This window comes from Peromyscus californicus, unplaced genomic scaffold (genome assembly GCF_007827085.1).
Source record: "Peromyscus californicus insignis strain IS unplaced genomic scaffold, ASM782708v3 Scaffold_11__1_contigs__length_118956290, whole genome shotgun sequence".
Taxonomy (NCBI): Eukaryota; Metazoa; Chordata; class Mammalia; order Rodentia; family Cricetidae; genus Peromyscus; species Peromyscus californicus.
Genome location: NW_026294402.1, coordinates 17,229,283 through 17,257,160, shown reverse-complemented (window position 1 = coordinate 17,257,160; position 27,878 = coordinate 17,229,283). Strand labels below are relative to the sequence as shown.

At 49.5% G+C, this 27,878-nt stretch overlaps 1 protein-coding gene across 1 annotated transcript in view; it reads right to left on the bottom strand.

The window, feature by feature from the left end:
• The window catches only part of Smarca4 (SWI/SNF related, matrix associated, actin dependent regulator of chromatin, subfamily a, member 4), a 93,141-nt gene that overhangs the window by 23,701 nt on the left and 41,562 nt on the right, over nucleotides 1-27,878 (bottom strand). Inside the window, 15 exon segments of the mRNA XM_052754267.1 lie at nucleotides 2,058-2,276; nucleotides 2,816-2,893; nucleotides 3,163-3,261; nucleotides 3,553-3,780; nucleotides 6,003-6,166; nucleotides 7,933-8,099; nucleotides 9,458-9,504; nucleotides 11,136-11,222; nucleotides 11,974-12,081; nucleotides 12,608-12,721; nucleotides 14,221-14,463; nucleotides 15,813-15,923; nucleotides 16,810-16,876; nucleotides 23,344-23,507; nucleotides 26,472-26,622. Coding sequence (XP_052610227.1) covers nucleotides 2,058-2,276; nucleotides 2,816-2,893; nucleotides 3,163-3,261; nucleotides 3,553-3,780; nucleotides 6,003-6,166; nucleotides 7,933-8,099; nucleotides 9,458-9,504; nucleotides 11,136-11,222; nucleotides 11,974-12,081; nucleotides 12,608-12,721; nucleotides 14,221-14,463; nucleotides 15,813-15,923; nucleotides 16,810-16,876; nucleotides 23,344-23,507; nucleotides 26,472-26,622 — 2,047 coding nt within the window.

Below are 27,878 nucleotides of genomic sequence, written 5' to 3'. Positions count from 1 at the left end.
AGAGATGGTTCACAGGTTAAGAGCACTGGCTGTTTTTCCAAAAGTCATGAGTTCAATTCCCAGCAACCACATAGTGGCTCACAACCATCTGTAATGAGATCTGGTGTCCTCTTCTGGCCTACAGGAATACATGTAGGCAGAACACCATATACATAATAAACAAATGAATCTTAAAAACAACAAACCAGTAGTGCTCATCAACAGCACACACACTAAAACAGAACAGGGAAGGTTAGCAAGGCCCTTGCCAGGGATAACATGCAAATTCTCGAAGTACACCATATTTAAAAACAAAAAGCTGCCAGGCGGTGGTGGCGCACGCCTTTAATCCCAGCACTCGGGAGGCAGAGGCAGGCGGATCTCTGTGAGTTCGAGGCCAGCCTGGTCTACAGCACGAGATCCAGGAAAGGCGCAAAGCTACACAGAGAAACCCTGTCTCGAAAAACCAAAAAAACAAAAAACAAAATACAAAAAAACAAAAAACAAAAAAAAAAACCAAAAAACAAAAAAAACCAAAAAGCCGCCAGGTGGTGGTGGCGCATGCCTTTCATCCCAGCCCCTGGGAGGCAGAGGCAGGTAGAGCTCTGAATTCGAGGCCAGCCTGGTCTACAGAAGTTCCAGGACAGTCAGAGCTACACAGAAACACTGTCTCAAAAAACAAGACAAAGCCGGGCGGTGGTGGCACACACCTTTAACCCCAGCACTCGGGAGGCAGAGCCAGGTGGATCTCTGTGAGTTCAAGGCCAGCCTGGGCTACCAAGTGAGTTCCAGGAAAGGCGCAAAGCTACATAGAGAAACCCTGTCTTGAAAAACCAGGGGGAAAAAAATGATAAAACAAAACAAAACTACCAACAACAACAACCCACCAAGTGCATGAATGCCAATGGGTAGAAAGCAGAGTAGTGGCTACCAGAGTGAGGCAAACAAAGGCGTTAACAGAAGTAACCAGAAATGCGGGCCTCTTTTTTGCGGGGACGGGGATGAAGTTGCTCTAATGCTGACAGGAATGCTGCCTGACTCCAGCAATGTACCTTTAAAAGATGCTATGCATGGCAGATGAATCCCACCTCAAAAACCCGTGCACAAAACTTAGCAGATGTGCTAGTCTGAATGTAAAGCCACCCAGTGCTTTGCATATGTGAACAGATGACAACTCCTCTTGGAGTGATGGCCTTATCTCAGAAAAGACCATCTTCCTGGGGGTCCTGTCCTAGCTCTGGAGTATTCTGAGTGGGTAAGCCCATCCCAAAGTTTGACTTCTTGGCAGATTCTTTTTTTTGACAAGGTCTTGCTGTGAAACTCGGGTTGCCCTGGAATTCTCCTTAATCCTCTTGTCACAATTTATGGGTTACAGACCTGAGTTACGACCCTGGCTTCCCTGGTGTGCTCTCTAGATGAGGTTCTTCTGAGCTCCCAGGAGGGGCCAGGGCTGCCTGGCCACAGCAGGGCCACAGGGATCATTGCCACCTGCCTACACCTGAAGAGTTGCTTCTGGGCTGTGCTCACAACATGACTTCAGGGCTGGATTGCGAATCACTAGCTTACACTCCTGACACCAATGCCAGTCTTGATGCCAGACACTACTCAGCTCTGACCTCATTCACCATCTGCTGCTACTGCTGCTTGGACAGTTACCATGTACTCAAAGAATGTTGCCCTTCCCTCTGTGTACCTAGGGGCAGTCAGCTTAGCAAGCAGGCAGGGACTTGAAACCTCAGCCTTCTCCACAGTAAGACCACGAGCCCAGCTCCTGGCCACCTCCGGGAAACTTGCTGACGGTCTATTAGGGTCTCTCATCAGTCAACTTGGAGAGCCCAGGAGGGCTGACAGCATGTTAGGAGGGCTGACAGCATGTTAGGTGCTGCATGTTGACAATAGCATGGCTCTTCCCTGTGGCAGCTGTAGAGGTAGCAACTAAAGATCCTTAGAAGCCATGCAATGCTCAATGCAGCCAACAATGTGGGAAGGCGCCAGCTGGGATGACCCAAGAAGGCCTGGCCTCTGCCCCCTGCCCTGCCTGGCATGGTCTGCGGCGCACAGCCCTCTCAGGCATGTACCTTGAGCCACTGCTTCTCTGTCAGTGAGTCGCTGTAGTCCACCTCCTTGCGGTGGCGGGAACCACGGCCAAACATCTTCTCCTCTTCCTCCTCACATGTCAGCCTCTCTACCTCGGCATCATCCTTGATGATCCAGGATGGGAGCTCATCCTCTTCCATCAGGCGTGGCTTCCGCTTGGGGTTGCGGGCCTCTTCACGCCGGCGGTCTAAGTCCATGCGCTGTGATGTGGGGTGGTGGGCAGGAGGGTAGAAAGAGTCAGCACAGTGACCAAAAGCCCTTGGTGTGGGCCTCACAGGGACCAGCTCACTGCCTGCAGGGACATTAGGCGCTAAAGAGTTATGCAACAGTGTCTCATTTTAGGAACTGACTGGACCTGGCTGCTACAGCAGACCCTGGTAAGGGGTTCTACCTTGGGAGTACAGGTATGTCCACAGCACGACTTTGGAGGAAGATATAAGCTCTACTGGGGCTCAGAGAGCCCCATCTGAACTTCATACTAGCACACAGCAGTGTGGGGAAATCTGTGGCCCAGGCCCCAGACCCGCCTCAGGTCTGCAGTGTCCATTCAACTCCCCTAAAAAAAGCCCACAGGCTCTGAGGATCACAGAAATGGCAGTGCAGTGTCCCTCACTATCCCCACAACATGAGGGTCAGCTGAAAGCAGGAGAAAGCCACATGAGGAGGAACAGCAGCTTCACTAGCTACAGGGACACCACTATCATCACTGAGTCTGTGTGGTCCCAGCCCAGGTGCTCACCATGAAGAGGTCAAATTCTTCTTCGTGCCGGGCAATCATCTGGTTGACGGTCTCATCATCAGGTACCTCATCTTCCTCCTACAAGATTGCAAAACTTTAGTCTGACTGTGGTGGGGCCAGGCTGGGTGGTGGCCAGGCTCAGAGGCGAGCAGCAGCGTCCGTCCAATAGGAGATGAGCTGATGAGCTGGAGGTCCCAGGCTGGCTGCGGTGGAGGATCCCACGCGTCAGCAAGAGGCACACACATACACACACGCACACGCACGCTCCGTGGGGTCAGGCCCTTGCTGGCCAGTCTCAGCGAGAAGCCGAGATTGAGTGGGCGTGGAGACTGGACTACCCCTCTCACCTTTAGAGGTGGCTCCTCCAAGTCGGGGTTGACGCCCGCTGGCGGAGGGGCAGTGTGGGCGAAGCTGGCACTGCCGCTGCCCGTGCTGCAGTGTCTGCTCTGTGGATAAATACAGGACTTCAGTCTCCAGGGCTGTCAAGGCGGCGTCTGTCACCAGCACTTTAGAAAAAAACCCACTTCGAAGGGAAAGCAAGTGCGCATCCTCTTTCTGCTCAGCCCACACTCCCTTTACTCCAAAGGGACGCAAAAAAATAAAAAAATAAAAAACCAAAAAACCAAAAAATAAAAAACAAAAAACAAAAAACCAAGAGTGCAAAAAAGGTACAAAACCGAAAATGAAAGCCTCATGCATCCACCACTCACGCTGGGCCAGGCTGGCACCATGCTCACCTCATCCTGCTCCTCATGCTCCAGAATGGCCTGCAGGAAGGCGCGCCGCTCATGGCTGGATGACTTCTGGTCAAACATGCCTGCCTGGATAACCTTCTGGTCCACATTGAGTTTGTATTTGGCAGCGGCCAGGATCTTCTCCTCCACACTGTTAACGGTGCACAGGCGAAGCACACGCACCTCATTCTGCTGCCCAATTCGATGGGCACGATCCTGTGCTTGCAGGTCCTTGGGAGAGGAGGCGGGTCAGTCTGGGGAATTCTAGACATCATGTTTAGCCCTGGCTTGCACCTTCATGAGCCAGGAACCCAATAATGGAACCTGTGATCTGTCCCTAGGGGCCTGGAGGGGCCTTGTTTAGCACAGAACAGCTGTCTACTTAAACAAACAAACAAACATTTATTTTAAGTGTAAATCTGAGAGGGAGAGAGAGAGAGTTAAATACCCACGGGGCAAGAAGGGGGTGTAAGAGAAATGGAATTGGAGATGCTGTGAGCCACCTGACACAGATGCTGGGAACCAAACTCGGGTGCTCTGCAAGTATACACTCTTAACTGCTGGCCCTGGATACTTCTTTTTTGAAGAAGTTACCCGAGGGTAACTCCTAGGAGAATACTCTGAGCAGCCCTTGTCAAAGCTCCATAGCATGGCCATGTCACAGTTATGAGAACAGCACTTCTGTGCATTCGGGGCCTGGTTGGGCCAACATTTTTGAGCATCACATCCTACAGCTTCAATGCAGACAGTGCAGATGGGTGTGAGGAGTATGGTACAGGGACTAGAGGAGTCAGCTCCTGACGGCACGGCAGTCAACACTGCGAATATTACTTCTGTCGTTTCTAGCACAGTGAGACTGCCTGCAGTTCTCTTTGGGGCAGAAGCAGTGTGGGCAGGATGGGCATCAACAAGGTTCCTCAATTTGAGACTCATATCTGATCATAAGAACAGAAGGAATTTGTTGGACAGTTGGCCCCCAGGTAAATCAGGATGACTGCTGGCAAGGTCTTGAGAATGTGCCCCTGGCTGGCTCTGAAGTGGACTCTGCTGGACTTCTGTTATTATCTGACCACCTCGTAGGAAATGGATCATCAGTAGCATCTAGGCAGAAACTACACTGACACTCATCATAGGAATGACATGGATAATTTCTACTAGGTCTCCCAGGCAAGGACGTTCCAGAGACTATCAGTGGGAGTGGGCCAGCTTCGTACAAGCAGCCAGCACATGAGGGCAATGCCTCATGACTAGGGCAATCACTTATTCAGGGAGGAGCGGACTAGAGCAGTGGCTCTCAACTTTCCTAAGGCTGTGACCCTTTCATATAGTTCCTCATGCTATGGTGATCCCCAACCATACAATTATTTTCATTCCTACTTTGTAACAGTAACTTTGCTACTTTTATGAATTATAATGTAAATAACTGTTTTCAGATGATCTTAGGCACCCCTGTGAAAGGGTCACTCGACTCCCCCCAAAGGGTCATGACCCACTGGTTGAGAACCATGGGACTACAGGGTCCTTGCAAAAGTGCCCCAAGAGGGACAAACCAGATTACCTAGGGGCTGGCTAATTACTGGTCACTGACTAGACAGAAAACATAGATTCCCGCCTGTTGGGCTAATGGAAAAGCTGTCCTGGAGCTGCTAGAGTCTGGGGTACTTTGCAGCAGAGGCAACAGTCAAACAGCTTTACATGTGTCCTCTGGAGTGGTGGTGGGCCGTGTTGGCTAATGAGACAGAAACAAACCACTACACAGCAAACACACCACTACTGTGCGTGCCCGGCAGATGCAGAAGGATGATGGGAATGGGGTCACCACTTCACCTTATATATTAGCATTTGCATTCCAAACTAAACCAATACAGTACACCTGTATGAGGAGATAAGGCAAATTTGCTACTCATCTTCAAACTGTTAAATGTACGAATTAGCACACCCTGGCATCTTCTGGCATGGGGGCCCCAGGGCAAATGTGGCTAAGGAGCAAGAAGAGGTAATGAACAGAGCACAGAGCTTGCCCAGATCTGGTTTTACGAGTGGGACTGAGTGTGGGATACAGGACAGGTCTAGAAGGGCTTACATCCCAGTAGACTAGGCTGTGTTCTACTTTTTTCTCAGCTATATAATCCAAGAACTGAATGGTTGCTGAACACTGAGGATGGAGCCTGGAGACTAATGTGGGCCAGACAAGGGCTCTGTCTCTGTGCTAGTTACTGCCCGTGTGCACCCGAGAATAAAAACATGGATACTGGAAAGAGAGCCCTCCCCTCCCCCAGTCAAGGTGCAAGGTCACTTCCACTTTGAGAAGCAGGAAGGAACCTGCCTGGTTTGTCCCCTGACTACCATGGACCAATGAATGTACTTCTCATGGCTCCCAGCTTAGGGAGAGCATTAGGGAGGGAGTGGATACTAAGAAAGGAGGCATCCCTCTCCTGAGCCAATGCCTTTACCTGGTGAGGATTCCAGTCACTGTCAAAGATGATCACAGTGTCAGCTGACTGCAGGTTGAGGCCCAGCCCCCCAGCACGGGTACTGAGCAGGAAAATGAAGTACTCAGAGCCAGGCTCATTAAAGGTTTTCAGCAGCATGCCCCGGTCCTCTGCTTTTGTGGTTCCTGATAGGCACAGGAGAAAAGGATCAAGAGGGTGCCCTGGGGTGGGAGATGCAAAGGAGCTTGTGCTCTACAATCAGGGATGGTGTTGCAGGGCACAAGAGCCACATCTGTCCTCTACAGGGTAAAAAGGTCAACCAGACAAGGACTTGGAGGCACAGCGTATCATTATTGAATGTCACCATGCCTATCAAAGGAGTTTAAAAACCAATGTGCCCCACAGACCAGCTGTGTCCTGTATGACACAAGCCACTGGAAGAGGAAGATGACGGCAGCCTCCTGGACTGCCATCTCCAGGTGTAATGCCTCCTGACTCTTGTTCACGCTCTCTGTATGAGGACGGACACCAAGTGGCTGACAAGGCTGACACCATTCTGACAAGGACCACAGCACCTCAGCATCAGTGGCCTAGGGTGGTGAAATGAGTCACTAGCTACAGTGGCACTCACCCTTGACCTTCTTGCAGTAGGTTTGGCTGGATTAGAGAAAAGAGGGGGAAAAAACCCATGCCTAAGAGCTGTGCCCACTGCAGCCTTCTTTGGGCTCCTACCTAGCAGGGGGCTAATAGGCCTGCACCTCATAGTTGCCACTCATGGCATAAATAGCATTCTCACCTTTCCCTGCTCCTAGAGCAACTGTGCTGCTTGTGGCCTTAACACCTGAGACCAAATAGATACAAGTCCTTGGGCTCCTCCTTGAGGGAACAGGGACCCACATACAGTAGTAGGACTGGTACTCACAAGGACAGGAGGGGGCAGCTGAAGAGGCCTAGCCATTTGGACCTCAGCAGCATTTGGCCAGCACTGAGATGTGTGAACACACAGAATAGGATGTTGGCTTAGGAAAGGTGGCACTGGGGTATTTTGAGGGGCTGGGGATAGGTGGGTACGCAGTTTTGGTCAGCATTTTCTAGATGAGGTTCCACAGGGTCAGACAAAAAGATGAAGCAACCAAGCCCAGGTTGATGGTCCCTGAAACCACATCTCTACAAATGTAGTAAAAAAGCTCCAGAGGATGGTGAGTGGGGGGGGAGGGGGGGTCTAGGTGAGGCACACCCAGCTCCTTAGCCCAGTAAAGGCCCTGCAAACAAAAACAGAAAGCTGTTGAATCGTGTTGGTCCTGAAGTTTCCAAGTCTATCTTCTCAGTCTGACAGTGTGGGAAACTCACTTCAGGGCCCCCCTGACCATTGCTCTGTGAATAATATGGGTCTCTTCCTCCTGAAATAGCTCTTGGACACCAGGGAAGTGGAAAGACATATTGTGGCAGCTGGTACACCGAGCCTGTCGGACAGTGCCTGACCTTGCCTGGAAGCAGGCCATGGTTCCATTGCAACTGAACCTCATTCAGCTCCAGGCCAGGCCTGTGAGAGGCCATAGCAAAGCAGTTCAGGGAAAGCCAGCTGGCCCGGAGCTGGAGGAAAGCTGGTGTCTCTACTAGCGACACTGTCTAGGGATGAGGCCAAGATGGAGGAGAACATGTACCTGGATGCAGCTCTACTGAAGCCAGAGAACCCTCAAGGCTCCATTTTAGTGGCGTTATTATGTTCATAGCCATGTGAGAAAGGTTTGTGTAACTTCTGCTGAAAGGGCCCTGCTAGAACCCATGACACTGAATCAGTCCTACAGTGAAGACTCCAGTGACCAGATGTCTAAAGAAGCACCTTCAGGCCCTCCTCCCCTATTCCAAGCCTCTAGGATGTTATCAGATTCAGTGTATCCACTGGACTAGATGAGGAATAAACCTCTCAAGCAGACTGTCTTCTACTCACCATCAAGTCTGAGGTATTTGAAGCCACGATATGCAAAGTAGTCTTCCATAATGGTCATGAGGGAGGTCATTTGGCAGAAAAGTAGCACTTTGTGGTTGGTTGCACGGAGTTTGGGTAGAATTCTATCAAGAAGTTCAAATTTCCCTGAGGCACGGTACAGGTCCAATCTAGTGCGAGGAAGGAAGAGGTCACATTCAGATGGTCAGTCACACAACTGTGAGCTCAACAATGGCGTATGAGGTTCTAGGCTGCCTACAAGACTCAAGGGCAAAGAGTTGGTTTCTCAAGCAGACCCACCCACAGCTACAGCTAAACTCAGGTCACTCTCAGTCAGGGTACATCCCTGGTAACCATGTACATGTCACTTCACAAGGTCACAAGGAGAATAAAATCAGTGTAATTAGACATGATGTCCAGAAGGCCAGGGATTTGGCTCAAGGGTAAGGCATTTGTCCTGTAAGCCTGCTGACCTGAGTTCCATCCCTAGAACCTATGCAAAGGTAGAAAGAGAGAAATAGCTCCAGAAAGAACCAATGCTGAGAGGGTGGATATGAGCTGGAGTTGCTCCCAGGATGCTGGGTCTGCCACTACCTGGTTAGAATAGCTTACACTAGGGACTGGACTCGAAAGAATCCCAGGATTCTCTCATTTCCTCTAGCTTTAGACATGTGGAAACAGGCTGAGTGGCATGGACAGTGGGACAGAGCAGTGTCTGAGATGTATCAGAAACCATATGACATAAATACATACAGGTTCACAGAACTTTTTGAGGCTAGGCCTGGTGGTGCATACCTGTAATTCCAGCTACAGCAGGAAAACATAAGACCAAAGACTGTGAACCTCAAAATCAAGAGGGCCAGGCAAGCACACGATAATGAAGCACTTGCCTAATATGGTAAGGCAGTAGACCCAATACACCTCAACAGCAAAGAGCACCATTTGCCTTTCTAATGCCATGTCATGCCCTTATAGGCAAACAATGCAAGGCTGGAAATGTGGCTCAACTTCAAGAACATTTGCAACAAGGCTCTGGGTGAAATTCTCGAGCTCACATCCAGGGCCACCACTATGGAATTATAGAAGTGTGGTCTGGAACCAAGCATGGTAGTACACACCAACGACCCCAGTGCTTCAAAGACTGAGGCAGAAGGACTCCAACTCTTTCAGGATAGAGATGATTAGACATCCTGGCTAAGTTACATAGGAGCCTAGCCCACACATTGAGACCATGTCCCAACAACCCAAAAGAAAGAGAAGTGGAGCCTGCACCTAAGGAAGCTTCAGGATATACTCTAACAGAGTCTCAAGTGTATTTCTGTAGAGTGGGTGAAGTCAGGCTCAGGTATTACAGAAGCTGTCTAGGGTTACACTGTGGGCAGCAGAGCCATGGTCTGGAGGCCAGTCTGATAGCACATTCTGTCTCAGATACCAGATAAATGTTAACCACAGCAACAAAGCCACTGAACAAGACTACAAACCCCTCTGGCAGACTGCTGCCCACCCCCAGAGCTGGGAAGCTTCTCACCCTTGCACGATGCCGCCGGTGAACCCCAAGTGCTCAGAAAAGGACTCCTGCAACAGGACAAGAGATGGATCAGTGCCAAGGCAGGAAGGGGCTGCCCAGTCAAGCCCATGGTCCAAGCTGCTATGCAGAGGACTGAGTACACACTGGTGGCCTGCAGTGGCACCGAGTCCAGATATGGATGTCGTTGGCCTCAGTGCACCAAATGCCAACCCTCATGCTTTTCCTGGGATAGATGGGAAGAAGACTACATGACACTTGGGCACTAAGGTGAACACCTCTGACCATCCTGAAATGGAACTCCAAAGTCTGGAATGACCCTGAAACTGTACACCAAGAATACGACATGTGCTTTTCAGGAGTAAGAGTCCAGAGTCTTCAAAAGCACAGTTACTCATGATGACTGTGGACTATGGCCACAGACTTCACTGATGCCCATGGCAGCTCTTCCTAACCAGGTGTGGGAAACCCTGCCAGGGACATGTGTAACCTCAGGAGTAGGAACACATCCCAAGGGAAAAGTCCCCAAACCCACAGAAAACACCTAAGAGGCGATTCTTAAGCATGGAGCTTTAGAGACAGTCATTTCCAGGCCCATGATGGGTTTGTTAAGCACCTGTTGGACTGGGCACACCCAATGTCAGAGCATGTGCTTACATGTAACCCTTGGCTACATCCACAGCAACACAGACACACACACACACATAAACTAAACACCAACAAAAGGAAAACTCAATGGAGACAGATGTATATACAGTGGCTAGTGAAAAGATCTTAAGCCTTGGTTTTTTTTTTTTTTTTTTTTTTTTTTTTTTTGAGACAGAGTTTCTCTGTGTAGCCCTAGCTGTCCTGGAACTCGCTCTGTTTACCAAGCTGGCCTTGAATTCAAAAGATCCGCCTGCCTTTGCCTCCTGAGTGCTGGTATTAAAGGCATGCACCACCATGCCTGGCTGTCTTTTTTGCTGTTTTGTTTTGAGACAGGGTCTCTCTACATAGCCCTGGCAGTCCTGGAATTCACTATATAGACCAGGCTGACCTTGAACCCACAGAGATCCACTTGCCTTTGCCTCTCAAGTGATGAGAATAAAGAAGTGCGCCACTATGTCCAGCTCCTTAAGCTATTCTTATGTATAGCGTTCTGCCTGCATGTATGCCTGCATTCCAGAAGAGGGCACCAGACCTCATTGTAGTGGTTGTGAGCCACCATGTGGTTGCTTGGAATATACTCAACAGCCAGTGTTCTTAACCTCTGAGCCATCTCTCCGGACCCATCCTTAAGCTACTCTTAAAATCATAAAGCCCAAGGAAGACAGATGTCTTTGTCCCTAAAGCCCCTGCTGTACAATCATGAGGACCTGAGCTTGGATTCCTAGCACCTAGGTAGAAACCAGGCGTGGTGGCTGATGTGGGTAACCCCACAGGTGTGGAGGTGGAGGCAGATGGATCTGTGGAGCTCATTAGCCATTCTGTCTAGCCAATCAATGAGCTCCAAGTTCAATGAAAGAAACTATCTCAAAAACTAAGGCAGAGATTAGTAGAGGAAGACACTTGACATCACACACACACACACACACACACACACACACACACACACACACACACACACACACACACACACACACCAGGGACAAGCAGCCCAGCTCTGTCTCCAAAGAGCTGGGCCACAGGGTTGCGGCCTTACCTCAATATGCTGGAACATGTAGGGGTGGTTGCAGATCTTGCGCAGCTGCATGATAGTGTTCATCAGCGTCTTGGTGCCACCTTTGCCCTGCAGAGGCACATGAGATGGTTCAAAGTGCAGTCCTACCTTTGAGCATGATGGAGGTGGGCAGGGGATTGGGTAGAGTGGTAGGAGAGGGCCCAGAGCAAGCAGGGCCACTGGTGTTGTGTAAGAGACTACCCAGCACTCGGGATGAATGGAAGCAAGTGTGGCAAACAGCTTAGGGCAAGCCCAGGCACTCTGAATGGCTCTAATGAGAAGGGAAGTGAGGAGCACAAGAAAGGAAGGGCTAAGAAATGGCCTGAGCGAACAAGAGACATGCTTAGGGCTACGGTCGGGACGCTGGGTACAGACTGGAGGGACTGAGGCTTCCCTACGGGACAAGCCAGATTTGCTTAGAGGAGTTGGAGGAGGATACTCTGAGTGCTCGCTCCCAAGAGAGCTGGCCTGCCCTCTCTTTCCAATGTCAGCACGCCCTCAGCAATACCAAGAAGAAGGCCACAGAGGCCATGACTGCTAAGGCAGCTGTTCCCCTGCTGAGTAAGTGGAGCTCTCTAGTAATATTCCAACTCTACATGAGTCCTGAGGAAGGCAGTATCTTAAACAAGGAACTCCAGAAAGCAGCCCAGTGAGCACCCTCAAAAGATAACCAGCATTAAAGCCATTACTGTTTGAATGCCTGAGGGACCATGGCCAGGTGAGGCCTCTGGGCAGGCTCAATGTTCTGAATCTGATGGTGCTCTCGACCCACCCTCCCCTTCAAAGACAAGCAGGAGGGGAACAGGGACCTGGAACAAACCTTCTTGTCCTTCTCAGAGCCGTCAGTCAACAGCACACCTTTGGCCTGCATGTGACGGTAGAGCACACGCTGCAGAGCTGACATGTCACATTTGATGACATACTCCACCTGTGGAGCAAAGAGTACTCTGAGGCCATCCAATCTCAGACTAAGCCACCTCTGCCACCAAGTAGAATCTTGTGACTAGCACTTTGATTAGGATATGGGCTTGAGGGAGGAGCCCTGATACTGGGGAGATTTGGAATGAAGAGAAGGCAGGAGATTCTGGGCCCAATTGGGTAAGCTGTTCCCATTCTGGAGGGCTCATAGCCTGCCAGAAAATAAAGAGTGAAGTGAACCAGAGAGGCAAGTCAAGTGTGGCTGCATGGAGCAGAGAGCCCACACCACTGGCAATGCTCAGGAGACTCAACCCGAGCCACGGCCTCTTGCTGAGGAAAGGAATCTGGGCAGGCACACAGCAAGCTCCACGGAGACAGGGCTCAGTTCTGACACACTGCCCTCCCTGGCTTTGCAGCACAGTGCTGTCAGTCACCACTTGAAGCCTGGTGGAGCAAGCCAGGGAAGGATCACCTGACTGCCCCCACCCTGGAAATGGCCCTGTAAATGGCACCCTGTGGCTTCTGCCAAAACCTACCTTCTCAGGTAGCTGGGCTTCAACCTCCTTCTTGAGCCTCCGCAGCAGGAAGGGCCGCAGCACCTTGTGTAGGCGACGGATAATGAGAATGGTCTCCTCTTCATTCAGGTCCACCTGGGTGCCAGACAGTACATCACAACCTTGTCTCCAGAAGAGGGAGGCAAGGCATGGAAACGGGCCGCTGTGTCACGAACAGCAGCTGGGACTTGCAATGCTGTTTGTGAGGAGCAGCACCCTTCCTTGGGAAGGAGAAATTCTGCTGTCTTCTGTATCGTTTATGCAATGCCTAAGGGGCAGGTACCATGGCCTCCTCTACGCTTCCCCCCAACTCCAAGAGCACACCTAACAGCTGGCTCCTGAGCCTCCCTAAGCTGTTATCAATTTGGTGTTTACAACCACAACGTTAGTTAATAAAGGCACCAGTGGCAAAGCCTACTCTGACACCAGGAGCCACACCTTCCCTTCTCAGTCCGAGATGAAGTACTGCACAAGAAACACTGTTTATCCAGGCCACCACTCTTCAGCTAAGATGCTACATTGTTTAACACAGAAGACGTTGTTCATTTACTTGTGTGTGAGGAGAGACAGACCACAAGGAGGTCACAGTTGACTCTCTCATTCTATTGTGTGGATCCTGGAACTCGAACTCAGGTCATCAGGATTGGTGACAAGTGCCTTTAGTTGATGAGCCACCTTGTTAGTCAGGGCTCTGACTTTTTAAATTTAAATTCACTTTTTAAAATTTATTCACTTAATTTTTGGGTTTTTGATAAAGAGTTTCTCTGTGTAGCCCTGGCTGGCTGCGAACTCCGAGATCTGGCTACTCTGCTCCACCAAGCCCAGCTCCTACGGTTCCATTTTAAATGAAAATCAGGAATTAGAGACAAGTAAGGTGGCCTGAGCTTTTCCGTTGCTCTCTGGTCATCCCTTTTAGAGCTTCCACTCTGAGGAAAATCAGCACAGCTACAGCTTTGGGCCCTGGCTCTGAAAAAGGAGCCTCGAGAAGAGGCTCTTTCATTACATGGATTGGAAAAACACCAATTTCACTTTCACAAGGCCTTGCTGCCTCAGCATGCCTCCAGGGAGGATAGGAACTTGCAGATGAGAGCAAAGGATGCCTTTCGACAACCTAAGAAGGCCTTAAGAGGAACAAATGGCAGCGGTCAGCAGCCTATGGGTTTGGCCCAGGCTCACAGGCTAGTTGTTTAACCCCCTCACAATGCATATGGCTTGCTGTGGGCTAGCAGAGCAGATAAAGTCATGTCTTCCCCAGAAGACCTGCTCTCCAGAATATGGAGAGTGTGGTCTTTAGACAGCCCCACCTCCCAGCACCCGGACAAGACACTAGCTGTAGTGTTCTTTGTAAACAGCGTCAAAGGCGGACCCCACAGATGTCTTAACTGAACTCTGTGAGCTCCGTGACACCCTCCTGGCAAGACCTGCTCCTCACGGGGGTTCCACAGTCCCCACCGGGACACCAGACTGCCGCCGACTGCAGTCCTGGTGACTGCAGAGGCTGTGCTGCTGTGTGGCCCGGAAGCACACAGTCAGTCTCAGGTGGCTGAGCCTGGGACAGCTCCTCAGCAGTCACTTTCTACCCCAGGCAAGCTCACCTTCTCTCCTGTCATGGCAAAGGGTGCATTGAACCACTGTTCAAAGGTGCTGCAGCTCTTGAAGATGGTAGGCAGCAGGAAGTTAAGCAGTGCCCAGAGCTCAGGCAGCTTGTTCTGCAGTGGAGTGCCTGTCAGAAGCAGGCGCCGAGGGGCCACGTAGTGTGTGTTGAGGACCTGGGTCAGCTTGCAGTGGTGGTTTTTCATGCGGTGGCCTTCATCCACAATCATGTACTTCCAGCGGATCTGCAAGGACAAGATGTGGTAGCAGGGTTGCCAAGTGACCAGTGTGTCTGGCGGGGACCCCCAGATATAGACTCTCCAACACACAAAGTGAGGACACAGGATTAAAGAGCTGAGCCCAGGCTGTGTTGTCAGGGCAGAGAGCAAAAAGAACTCTGGTTTTCCAAACAGTGACAGGAGATAGTGCTCAGCACCTCACCCCACAACTGGAAGGCACCTGCAACGTTTGCCATAAGCAGCCATGCCACTACAGCAGTGACACACAAACACATCTGAATGTGGCTTCAAGTAGGGCAGTGCCAGACCTTTCCTCGAGTCTGCCAGGGACTCCAATCCCCAAGAACAGGGCTGGACAGTGTGAGGCTGGGGTAGGAGCCCCAGGAAAATTCCTGGTTATATCTCCTATAACCACAATGACTTCCATCTCTCACAACAGGACTGTCCAAGATACCATTTGAAGATACAGAAGCTTGGCATTTACATCAATGTGAACCACTGCCAGGAAGCAAGGGTATTTTCAGGGCCTCATGCACGGCCTGGGGTGGATTTGGTTTTGTACACTAGAGATGGTGCCCTGTGCAAGGCCTATATGGTAAAGGCTGCACTGGTATAGCCACCTGTCAGTCTAGGAAACCACAGTGAGTGCACACATTGCTAGCACTGTGCAGGGAAATCTGGCTATGGGCAGAGGGTCCCATTCCCATGTGAGCTCTTTAATACTTCCTGCCTGAACACCAGCCATGGGGGCCTAGCCTAGCCCCCAGCTTCCATCCCGGTCCACACTAGGAAAACAAGCTTGGACAGATAGAGAATGGGTAATTTCATGTCACTTACAGCTCTGAGTAACATCAGGCAAGGCTGTAGCCCCCCTGGACAGGGGCCCCGCTCTAGACCAGCACAGTAATATACCTCCACCATACTGCTCATCCTCAAATGCTCCCCAAAGTGTCCACTAGGACCCATAGTCAATGTTATGGAATAGCCCAACCCCAGGAAGAGGCCAAATAGGACCACATACCCGGGTGGCCTTGTCTCAATTGGAGAGGTCACTCAAGAACGTCAGGAGACAAAGTGAAAAGGCTTTCTGCATAGAGGCTGTGGGAGATGGGTGAGGGGTACTTGTCCAGGTTCTGTGGGGACTCCTTACCTGACCCAGGGTCAGCTGCGGCTGTTGAAGGAGCCAGGGCATGGCTGTGCACTACACAAGTGCACAGCAGCTGTGCTTTGCTATATGTGCAGATGAAGCACTGAGGGACTCCTTGCAAGGAGCTGACACAGGTATGATATCAGGCATCAAGGTCATTTACAGCCTGAGCTCTAGGCCTGCTGTGTTCTAGGTGAGGATACGCTACCTTGGCCAGGATATGTTTGTCTTTGATGATATACTCATAGGTGGTCAACAAGACATTGAACTTCCCACTGCGAAGCTGGGGGACGAAAGCTCGTCTTGCTGCTGGAGAGCCCTGTAGAGACAGGATGCAAACAGTTTAAACTAGTGAAGAGTGTTCCTGGAGAAGGAAGATGGTCCTTGCCAAAGGTAGCCTGAGATTTTGCTGGACAAGACTGCTAGCCTGCTCTGATCCTGCCATGAGGAACACCCGCTGCAGGGGAGGAATGGACACAGGGCACCTGGGGAAACAGGGCTGCCTGCACCGTTCCTGGTGTCTGTCCCATCAACTCCCCTCTGCCTAGGTCCTGGGCTTAGGCCCCTAACCTGGAAGCTAGGTCCTCTCCCTGACCAGGCAATACCCACTATAATCACTTGGCTCCTCCCCACTGCCTAGCACGTCTTCATTTCTAGTCCCCAGGCTCCCCCGACTGCCTTCTAGACACATCAAGCTCTAACACACAGCAACAATGTCCTTCCACCAGAGGCACAGGATGAAGAGCCTGAGGCAGAAGTCAACAGTGCTATGCATCGGTGGACTACAGGCCCCATCCTAATACATTGAGCACGATGCTTGGCACAGGCCTGGCTAGGTGTTCAGAACACTTGGCATCATGCCACATCAATGGTCTATGTTAGTTCTGTTCTCATATACAAAGGGTTTTAACCAGAGTTCTCATGAAGACAATTCTCCAGTGAACTTATCCATGTCTATTACATATATTAAAATATATACTGCAGAAACCATGTTTCCAAAAATGGAGCATTTGATTTTGACTTAAAAAAAAAAAAAGTATTTATGCCACAAAATAAGTAACCATCCATTCTGCATAACGACTAACACCACATGTGCATCAAATAAGCACCAGGCCTGGGAGGGAGCCTTGTGTCTCTAACACGTACTGGCTTCTCTCTGTGCTCCTTCACCATCCCTGCCCATGCCTGTGTCTCCTATGACGTACCTTGTAGGAAACCTTCACCACTGAGGGGGCCCACTTGTCAAATTCATATGCCCAGTTTGACAGCGTCCTGAAGGGAAAGGAAGGGACAGTCAAGTTCTTCTAGACTAGACAACAGTGAAGCTAACAGGCCTCGTATTCAGAACTACCATAGTAAACTTAATGCATCCCATAAGAGCTTTGTGCACAGGGGTGGGGAAGGGTGAGGTGGCAGCAGCCAGAAAAAAGACACCCTGTTCCAGATGGGAAGAACAGACACACACAAAGATATGGTGCTGTTACAGCTGGCCCAGGGCAGAGCCAGCATAGATCTTAGGTAGCCAGCCCTGTCTCGTGAATGAGTATGTGAAACACTACAGATCTGCTGCAGCAACTGTGCCTGGCCTCCCAAAGTCAGGGACTGTGGTTCAACACATGGAAATACAGGACACACGGTGAGCCTGGTACCAACTCAGAGACCAAAACTGGAAGCTATAGATGATCCTGACCCAGAAGGGGGAAAGCAGAGTGTAAGCAAAGACCAAGAGCACAGGGGAAGGGGGATAACCAAGACCTTTCCTCAGGACAGACCTGAGAGCCTTCCTTCTTGGACAATCCCGGGAGACTGAGCAGAAGGAAATGGCTGAGATAGATATGGTTCAAGATAGAGACTGCTCCCCATTTTTGGTTTCCTCCCAGAAACTCCACTCCTAGGCTCTCTGGTAACTGCCTAAGTGTCCCATCTAATGACAGTTCAAGTTCCTGGGGTCACACTGGCAAAGGGTTATGGTTAGCTGGAATATGCTACTAAGGCCCTTACTCTGCCATCCTTCTAGCAACCCAGGTGAGACGACAGAGTAGACAGTGTAGTCACTTTGCAGCCATAAGGCGAACAGCCTACAGACAGCTGTTACCAAGTAAGAGTGAAGGAAAAGAGCACTTAAAGGCGGTGGTGGCGCACTCCTTTAATCCCATCACTCAAGAGGTAGAGGCAGGGCTACACAGAAAAATCCCGTCTCAAAAAAACAAACAGGTTGTGAGCAGGAGGAGTTGTCCCCATTAATCATCTGACATGTGGTGGGCATGAGTGGAGGAGGTGGCCCTGGGGTCATGGGAATGGAAGAGCTGTCCCTGCCCCTCACCATCTACAGCGCTCGAGAGTTGCCCCTGTACTTCGACTGTACGACACAGTGGAGCTGGCTCTAATGGTGTAGGTGTGGGAGAGCCCAACCTGAGGGCATGAAGGCAGGCGAACTGGCCCTGCCCCTCGCTCACTGCTGCAAAAGGTGAATTAGCTGGGGCAGTGCTGGAGAGCTCACCCTGGTGGTGAGGACAGGGAGAGCTGACGGGCTGACCAACCCTGCAGCAGTCCAAACGCAGAACCACCCCAACATGCACCCCATGTATGATCTGCTGTAGGATGTGAAGGGGCCTGACCCACAGACCCAAAGTTACAGGATCTTCACAACACAGGGCAACCAAGAAGAGTCCCAGTGAGGCCCAGCATCCATAGTGTAACAGAAATCAGAGGCCTCAACTAGATCAATGACTCTTTGCAATGAACCCTTGCAAGTAAAGATATATGGACAAAGGGGTACTGTGTGACTCACTGTTTCACACAGCAGCTTCCATGACGAGCTTTTAATTTTTTCTCATAAATTTTGTTTTACTGGGGGGTGGGGGAGTTGGCAGGGGTGGAGGGCAGATGCAAAGGGATGGAGAAATGAATGGGATCAAGATGCATGATGTGGGGGGCTGGAGAGATGGCTCAGCGGTTAAGAGCACTGACTGCTCTTCCAGAGGTCCTGAGTTCAATTCCCAGCAACCACATGGTGGCTCACAACCACCCATAATGAGATCTGGTGCCCTCTTCTGGCCTGCAGTCATACATGCTGTATACATAATAAATAAATAAATCTTCAAAAAAAAAAAAAAAAAGATGCATGATGTGAAAGATATACACAGAATTTTAAAAAAAAAGAAAAATAAATAAAACTTTAAAAGCAAGGAGAGGCTAGAGGGGCTAGCCTGGAATTTCATATGTACTGTTTGTTAGTCACTTGTTTGTCTGGTTTTGGTTTGTTTGTTTTTTAAATCTTTTTTTTTTTTTTTTTTAATATTTATTTAGGCCGGGCGGTGGTGGCGCACGCCTTTAATCCCAGCACTCGGGAGGCAGAGCCAGGCGGATCTCTGTGAGTTCGAGGCCAGTCTGGGCTACCAAGTGAGTTCCAGGAGAGGCGCAAAGCTACACAGAGAAACCCTGTCTCGAAAAACCAAAAAAAAAAAAAAATTTATTTATTGTGTATACAATGTTCTGCCTGCATGTATGTCTGCAGGCCAGAAGAGGGCGCCAGATCTCATTACAGATGGTTGTGAGCCACCATGTGGTTGCTGGGAATTGAACTCAGGACCTCTGGAAGAGCAGTCAGTGCTCTTAACCTCTGAGCCATCTCTCCAGCCCTGTCTGTTTGTTTTTGAAGACAAGGTTTCTTTGTGTAGCCCTGGCTGTCCTGGAATTTGCTCAGGACACACAGAGCTCGCCTGCAGAGTGCTGGGATTAAAGGTGTGCACCACTACCAAAAAACAAAAACCCAACCAACCAACCAAAGTAAAGAACCGCTTCAGGAGCCTGGATGCCTGGCAGCACTGGGAGCTATTGGGCCTACCCTATGCCCAGATATGAGGCCGCCCTTAGGGAATACTAGCCAGACCCCTGATACAGGCTGAGCTAGTATCATACTGTTGCAAAGCATGATGGAAGCCCAAGAGAGGCAGGAAGAGAAGGCTTGAGGGCCATGGAGACCCGCAGTAGGAGGGAGAAAAGCCAGCATGTCATAAGGAGCCTGGGAATCAGGACAGATGCAAGAATACAAGTCAAGGAACGCTACATGGGAAGAGCAGCACAACAGGCAGGATGGGACAGCTGGATACTAAGACACTCCTCAGGGTACAGGTAGTGCGTCTAACCAGGAGGAGGTGAGATGAAAATGCAAGAACATATTCCTGGACAGGTATCATGTGGAAAGACTGTAGGTAAGTCCAGGGTCACATCCACTGAGGTGGCAAAAAGGAGCTCCTGAACCATGGCTGTGGACTGCTGTGGTGGTTTGAATGAGAATGGCCCCATAGGCTCCTATATTTGAATATTTGGGCTCAGTGGCTGAAACTCTTTGGGAAGAACAAGGAGGTGTGGCCTGCTGTAATAGGTGTGTCTCTGGAGGGCTAGAGAGATGGTTCAGCAGTTAAGAGCACTGTCTGTTCTTCTAGAGGACCCAGGTTCAATTCACAGCAACCACATGGCAGCTCTCAACTGCCTGTAACTCCAGTTCGAGGAGGTCTGAAACCCTCTCACACCAATGCACTTAAAATAAAAGTTAAGGGCTGGAGAGATGGCTCAGTGGTTAAGAGCACTGGCTTCGGCCAAGCAGTGGTGGCACACGCCTTTAATCCTGCTCAGGAGGCAGAGGCAGGCGGATCTCTGTGAGTTGAGGCCAGCCTGGTCTACAGAGCAAGATCCAGGTCAGGCACCAAAACTACACAGAGAAACCCTGTCTCAAAAAAAAAAAAAAAAAATCAAAAAGAAAAGAAAAGAAAAAAAGAGCACTGGCTGCTCTTCCAGAGGACCTGGGTTCTATTCCCAGGGCCCACATATTTCCAGTATCTCTCTTTGCCTCATACTTGTGCATTAGTATTTGAGTTCTCGGATTACTCTGCCACCACTAACTCTCTAAAATCCTAAGCCAAATAAAATGCTTTCCTCCTTCATAAGATTCCTTGGTCGTGCGGTTTTGTCACAACAACGGTTTTCACTACGAGCTGTGAGCTTCAGACAAAGCAGCTGCCCTGCAGTGGGAAGCAGTTGCTTATTCCAACTGGCAGAGACTCCTGCTGAGGAGAGCAGGAGTCAAACAGCAAGGCAGGAGAACTGACCTGCTGCTCCGCTGACCTCCTGTTGTTCTGGTGGAAGCTCCTCCACCTCAGCCCCGGCACTCATGGGCCCCTGGGTAGAATCAACTCGTCACTAGTTATAGGCAGTTTTAAGGCAGTTTCATTTAGATGTTGGGAAATGAACTCTGGCCTCTGGAAGAGCAACAGGCACTACTAACCAGAGTCATCTCTCTATCCCCTTCTGTTTTTCTTGAAACAGTGTCTCATCCTATTTCCCAGATAAGTTTGGAACATCATGCAATCCAGGCTGGCCTCAAACTTGCAACAATCCTCCTGCCTCAGCCTCATGAGTGAGTATACAGTATGGTTTCTAACACTGAGGCTCCTTAGGGAATGAGTTGATACAGAACTGTGACAGGAGAAATCAGCTGGGACAAAAAGCAAGAAATGCTCTAACCTCAGAAGGGGCCTGCTTCAAGGACAGGGATCCCAACTAAGAGAGGCCAAATCCAAACAATTGGAAAAGCACAAGAAATGAACCAGTGTTAATGCATAGGCCAAATCAACAAACACTCACATTCTCACTGGTAGGAAATGGAGTGGCAAAAGGGAAGAGCTCCAAATGCTGCTTGCGGCATCCACCTATAAAGACAGCTCCACATCCGCATCCCTGAGCACCCAATACAAGTTAGTAGAGCTGGGCTTGGTGGGCACGCCTTTAATCCCAGCACTAGGGAGGCAGAGGCCAGCCTGATCTGTGGCATGAATTGTAGGACAGCCAGGGCTCTACAGAGAAACCCGACACAGAAAAATGAACAATAAAGTAGTAGAGAAAAGCACAAGCACCCAGCAATGATCCTGCCTGAGTGGCATGGTCAGGGTTGCCATGGGCATGATGTGGGCAACGCAGACAGGAGGGAAAATGAGGGTACTTCACTTCCAGTCATGGCACAATCTAGCCATGAAACATACCCACACGGAGGACAAAGCAGGAGCCAATGAAGTACACATCCACACAGGCCTAGGGCATGGTGTGGCAGCAAACACTTGTTTAGCATTCTGAAAACCTAGCTCCACACCCAGCACCTCAAACGAAGATCGTGCCGAGGCACTCAGAAAGTTGCATCAGAATCTTGAGCTCAAGGCCAGCCTGTAATACATAGCGAGAATCTGTCTTACAACATAAATGACAATAAAAATGTATCAAAGTCCAAATTATGGAAATATGGATGAACCATGACAGGCCGGAAGCATGGAGCCCTAACAAGCGAGCCTGGACAGAATAATGAACATAAGGGCAAAACTAGTGGACGTAACTGAGGTTGGAGTGCACTCTGTGGCACCATGCCTGCGGAGGCCTCAATTGTGACTGAACCTCAGCAACAAAGATGTATTCCAAGGGGAACTGAGAACTAAGTGTGAGGGTCTCTCAGCGAGCCTGTGACTGTGGTCACCCACCACCAGAACAAAGGAAGGGACGAGACTTCATGGAAGGAATAAAGCACATGGAGAGAGAGAGTGGAAGCTCTTCCTAGAAGCACAATGAGCAGTCGAAGGAAACATGCAAACAGACAGCCATGTTTGGCAGCCCTGAAATAATCACTGCAGGCAGGCCTCGTACTGTGGTGGTGGTGATGTCTGCAGCAGCAGAGGAAATGGGCACCAGTTAGAGCCTGGTGGCTACCACTAGACATTTAAATAACAAAGGGAAACCTTCAGCATGACAATGAAGGTGCCTGGAGGGTACTGTGCAGTTGGGCCAAGGTAACCATGCCCAACCCGTGGAAGAACAAAGTAGCATTTCAGGCTTCTGCTGACACATGGAGTGGGTAGAATCCAACCCCCAGAGACTTCAGACAAACCCTAACCAAGGGACAAACTTTCTGCTCAGGCCTCAAATGTGATGTGACAAGTTTGTAAAGAACTAAGATTGGAGATAGGGGCTCTGAATGAACATATGGTAGTACTGCTGAGGGGCTGCACTCTAGGATGAGGCCCAGTCACATACAGAGACAACAGAATCAATCGGACTATCTTCATAGGCCAGGGACTGACTGAGGCCCAGAAGTATACCCTAGCCTGAGCCAATGAGAGCCAGCCCAAGGGAGGGCTGAAGCAGATCAACTGTTTTTTAAGTCAACAGATTTCCAAACCTGCTGAAACCAAGAACTGGTGAGTGCAAGACTCTGCGGGATGCCAGATACAAGCAAGCTTGGGCACCTGTGCTGTGTATGCCAAGCTAAGATGTTATACAGGAGATGTTGGGCACAATGGGTATGAGAGAGTACAAAAGCAGAGCCAAAGTAGCCTTTCCATTCCCCTAGGAGGAAGGGGCCACTAAAGAAATCTGTAAGAGCTGACCCATGGGATCAAAGCTAGAGGCAGACAGCAATGGGCTGACATGTGTCTGTCTCCCTAACAGATGTACTGCAGTCCTCATACGCAGGAACTCAGACATGACTGATGCAGTGTCTCATCCTATTCTGTACCTAAGAGACAACCATATAAAGACAGACAGAAGGTGGCCACAATGTGAGGACATGTGGAAGGAGGTCACAGAGAGGCTCCAGACCAACCCCATGCCACACTCTGGACAATCCACTTCTGCCCTGCAGAACAGAGAAAGCCCTTCTGAACCCAGGCTGTGAACAGAGTCAGGCTCATACATACGAGAGAGGCACAATGATGAGGAAGGGCCCGTTGATTCGCTTGTGCTCCATAAGGTATGTGATGAGCGCGATGGTTTGGATGGTCTTTCCCAGCCCCATCTCATCAGCCAGGATGCCATTCAGGTTGTTGTTATACAGGGACACCAGCCACTCCAAGCCCTTGATCTGTAAGGTCAGAAATGTGAGGACCATGTTCACACAACAAATACGCCACCTGCAAATACCCTACAAGGTACTCTGCCCTGGACTACCCAATTTTTCTGCTGTGCTCACCTTGGCCATACTTGTGTTATGAAAGCACAAGGGAACTGTGCTAAAAATGGGTTTTTTGGTTTTGTTTTGTTTTTTTTTTTGGCTTTTAGCTTTATTTATTTATTTTTGGTTTTTTGAGACAGGGTTTCACTTGTAACAGCCCTGGCAGTCCTGGAACCCACTCTGTAGATAAGGCTGGCCTCAAACTCACAGAGATCCACCTGAGTGCTGGAATTAAAAGCATGCACCACCACTGCCCAGATAATTATTTTTAATGAAAGCCATCTCACAGCATTACCTGCTACCTGACAATAATGTAATGGCTACCAAAAGAATATGACTAATGTTTCATGCTGTGCTCCCAGCAGAAGACACCTTTAACCCACTGCTGCCTTCTCCACGTCTCACTCCTCTGTCACTGCTAGCCGAAATACACTGTAGCAGAGTCACAGACTCTCCTATCAGCATGATCCAATGTAGCTGCTTTCTTGCCCTTGATGTAGATTCAAACTCTTCTGCATCATGTACTGTGTTCATCCAAACCACTAAGACGACCCTCTCTCTACATATTCAATTGCTCATAAGGCACGCCTGAAGCCCAGATCTCTTTTACAAGTATCTGAAAATGAGGCTGGTAGCTGCACTGTTACATTCTGGCCCTTGGCCAAGGTATGCCAGAGTGGAAGTCCAGAGACCATACGAATGAGATGCCAACTCCGAAACCAACCTATTTATTAATAAATATATTTTAATAATTTTAGACTTATTATTATTTTATGTGTATGAGTATTTTGCCTGCATATATGTATGTGTGTCACATGTGTGTACCTTATGCCTGTAGAGGACAGAAGATGGTGTCAGATCCCCTGGGACTGGACTTAGAGATCTGAGCCAACATGTGGGTGCTGGGAATCAACCAAGGACCTCTGCAAGAGCAACAATTGCTCTTCACCAACAGAGCCATTTCTCTACCTCTAAATGCTTTAAAGATAGGCTTCAGGGTATGGATTAGGACACAAAGAGAAGTCAGAAGTAAGACTGCTGAAGTGTAGGCAAGGGGACCTCAAGGGCTCTTAAGTGTGGGCATGGGTCACCTGAAACTTCTGTTTTTATTGTGTGTGATGTACAGGCTATGTGTTCATGCATATACGTATGTGGAGGCCAGATGTTATTTATCGGTGTTCCTTGATCAATCCCAACTTCATCAATATTTACAATATTTACAGGATCTCTCACTGAACCTGTAACTTTATGATTTGGCAAGTCTAGTTTAGTTAGCCAACTTGCCCTGGAGATGATGTCTCCACCTCCCAAGTCAAGTGGTGGGGCTACAGGCAGCCACACCACCTGTCTGGCTTTCATGCCAGTTTAGAGATCAGAATTCTGATTTGAATCTCCCTTCCCCTTTGGTTTTATGAGACAGGATTTCTCTGTGTAGCTCTGTCTGTGCTAGAACTAGCTCTGTAGACCAGGTTGGCCTAGAACTCAGCCTCCCCAGTGCTGGGATTAAAGGCGTGTGCCACCACCGCCCGGCTCTGTTCCTCATTTTTGTGTGGCAAGTGCTTTATCCACTGAGTCATCTCCCTAACCTCCTACCTAGAACCTTCTCATTCTCAGGAGTGTGGCGGTGCTTTGAGGTACAGTGGACTAAAAGAACGAGTGGCTAGCCCTTAACAGTCAGCAGCACTGCCTGGCACAGAACCATGGACCACACAGGAAAGCCTGCCACTCAACGGGATACTTCAATGCCAGAACCATTAGGGTTCAGGGGAATGTGAGATGAAAACATCAAGTGGCCAACGACTACCTAAATGTTATCATGATGTTAATCACTAAAGGAAGGCTGAAGAGGTAGTCAAGGGTACAGTGCTTGCCTACCTCACACAAGACTCTGGGCTCCAGCCCCAGCACCACACACACAAATTTATTACATGGATGTATTACAAGAGTGTGCACTTGTGTGTCAGTCGAAGAACAACTTGCAGAAATTATGCCTTCCACCATGTGGGTGTACAGGATTGAACTGAGGTCATCAAGCTTGGCATAGAAGCTTTCCAACTGAATATAACACAAGGGAACAAAGATTGGACATTGTTTTTTACACATTGGGTAGGACCTGGGCAACCTATAATGCTTTTAATTATACTGGCCTGTGGAAAGTTCCAGTGAATGCTGATTTGCCTCTGGAAGCTACACAGTCTAAGAGTTCTCCTAAGGAGAATGGGCAAGAACAGAGACCACAGTCAAACAAAAGCAGGGAGACATAATCTTTGGATAGAGTGAGGCTAGCTCCCTTCTGGAACCTCAGAGATGAGGCTTTACTACCCAGACATAGAAAGAGAATTTCCCAGCCAGGCTGGGAACAGTTAACAGCTATGGTCTTGTCACCCTCAAAAAAACCCTCCCACAGGAAGGGCCATTCCTCTGCTCCCAGAACAAAGTCCTGACCAGAGGTCCAGGTGACTATGGGTCTGAGGCATGATGCAGAGCATCCATGCAAGGCCCATGTCTGCACTGAGAGGCTCTCTAAGTTCTTTGTGCATACAATGCTCCTCTGCCTAGAGCAAGCAGGTGGCGGCTTACTGGAGTGTTGTTACCTTCTGGCAGTTAACCTATCTGACCATAGCTGCTTTAGATGAGGAAACTGTCTGGGTACAGTGCTATACACCTTTCCTTAGGCAGAGACAGATGGATCTCTGTTTAGTTTGAGGCCAACTTGGTTTACATAATGAGTTCCAAGCCAACCTGGAATACACATTGAGACCCTGTTGCAGAGGAAACAAAACCAGATGGGAAAATTGTGGTTCTTCAGGAAAAGCGAGTGTTGCCTAAGTACAGCCAACAGCTACCCGGCCTCCCTGCTGCCTCCTGCCTTACCTGGTACTGTTTGAGGACGCCGTTGACCATGAGGGCTGACTGCTTGTCTACTCTCTCTGTGACAGCATGGGCCACAGCATAGTAGGACTGCAGACCACGAGCAAGGGCCTGGGACACGCCGTACTCGTCATCCACATCCTGCTTGGCATTCCTGGAGGGGCACAAGCTGTGTAAGAATACAGGCTTCTGTCTGTGACAATGTGCTGCCACTTATGGACTAAACTGCAGGGAACACAGAGGTGGGAACCACAGCATAGCTAGCAGCCGATCCCAACCCAAGGATCAGCTGATTGCCCCCTGAGACAACATAGGTCCCAAGGCCACTGACACAGGCTGGTGAAGGCCCTGCCAGTCACCACGACAGGAGGTACTGGTGCTAAGGAGCAGCTAGCTGCTCACAGAACCAGCACTTTCATGTGGGTGCTTTTGAGATCCAATCTGAGCGCACTTTGCTGCTGCTGTTTACATTTATCTTCATCTTTCTGAGACAGGGTCTCAGCATGTAGCCCTGACTAGCCTTGAATTTGTCATCCTCCTGCCTGTGCCTCCCATTTCAGGACATGGTTCAAGAATTTATTTTTTCATTTTACTTTCTGAGGTTTTAAGAAACCATTTATTTGTGTGCACGTAGGGTGTACACAAGCCATCACATACATGTGGAGGTCAGAGACAGCTCACTTCTTCCAGTGAGTGGGCTCTGGGGACCAAATTCAGTCTATCAGGCTTAGCATCAAGCACCATTATCAATACAGCCAGCCATCTCACTGGCCCTTCACTTTTCTTCTTTTTTTAAAAGACAAGGTCTCACTATTGTAGCCATGGCTGGCCTGAAACTAGCTACACAGACCATGTTGGCCTTGAACTTGTTACAATCCTGCCTCCTGAGTGTCGGCATTACAGGCATCCACTTCATTCCTGGCTCGATAAATTCTTTTTCTTTTTTAAAAGATTTGATTTTTAATTATGTGTATGAGTTGGAGGGGTCTTGTGCTTATGAGTACAGGAACCCTAAGAGGCCACAAGCTGGTGCTGGATCCCCTGGAGCTTGAGTTACAGACAGTTGTGAACCCCTTGACACTGGGGCCAGGAATCAGACTCAGGTCTCCTGCAAGAGCAGTATGCACTTTTAACTGCTGAACCGTCTCTCTAGCCTCTCTTTTTCTAACAATTATAAATTCAACAGTGCATGGGTGGTACAGGCATGCGCCACCAAGCATACGAATTCTAGGGAATCGAACTCAGTTTGTTAGGACTGGCAGTGCTTTAACCAGAGGAGCCAACTTATTTTAACCAACAGCCCCTTATTTTTCATTGAAAGAGTGATTTTAAACTGTATGACATGGTTACACTCACTTATAACTCCAGCATTCAGGAGGTAAAATGATTTCAGGATTGAAACCAGCCTGG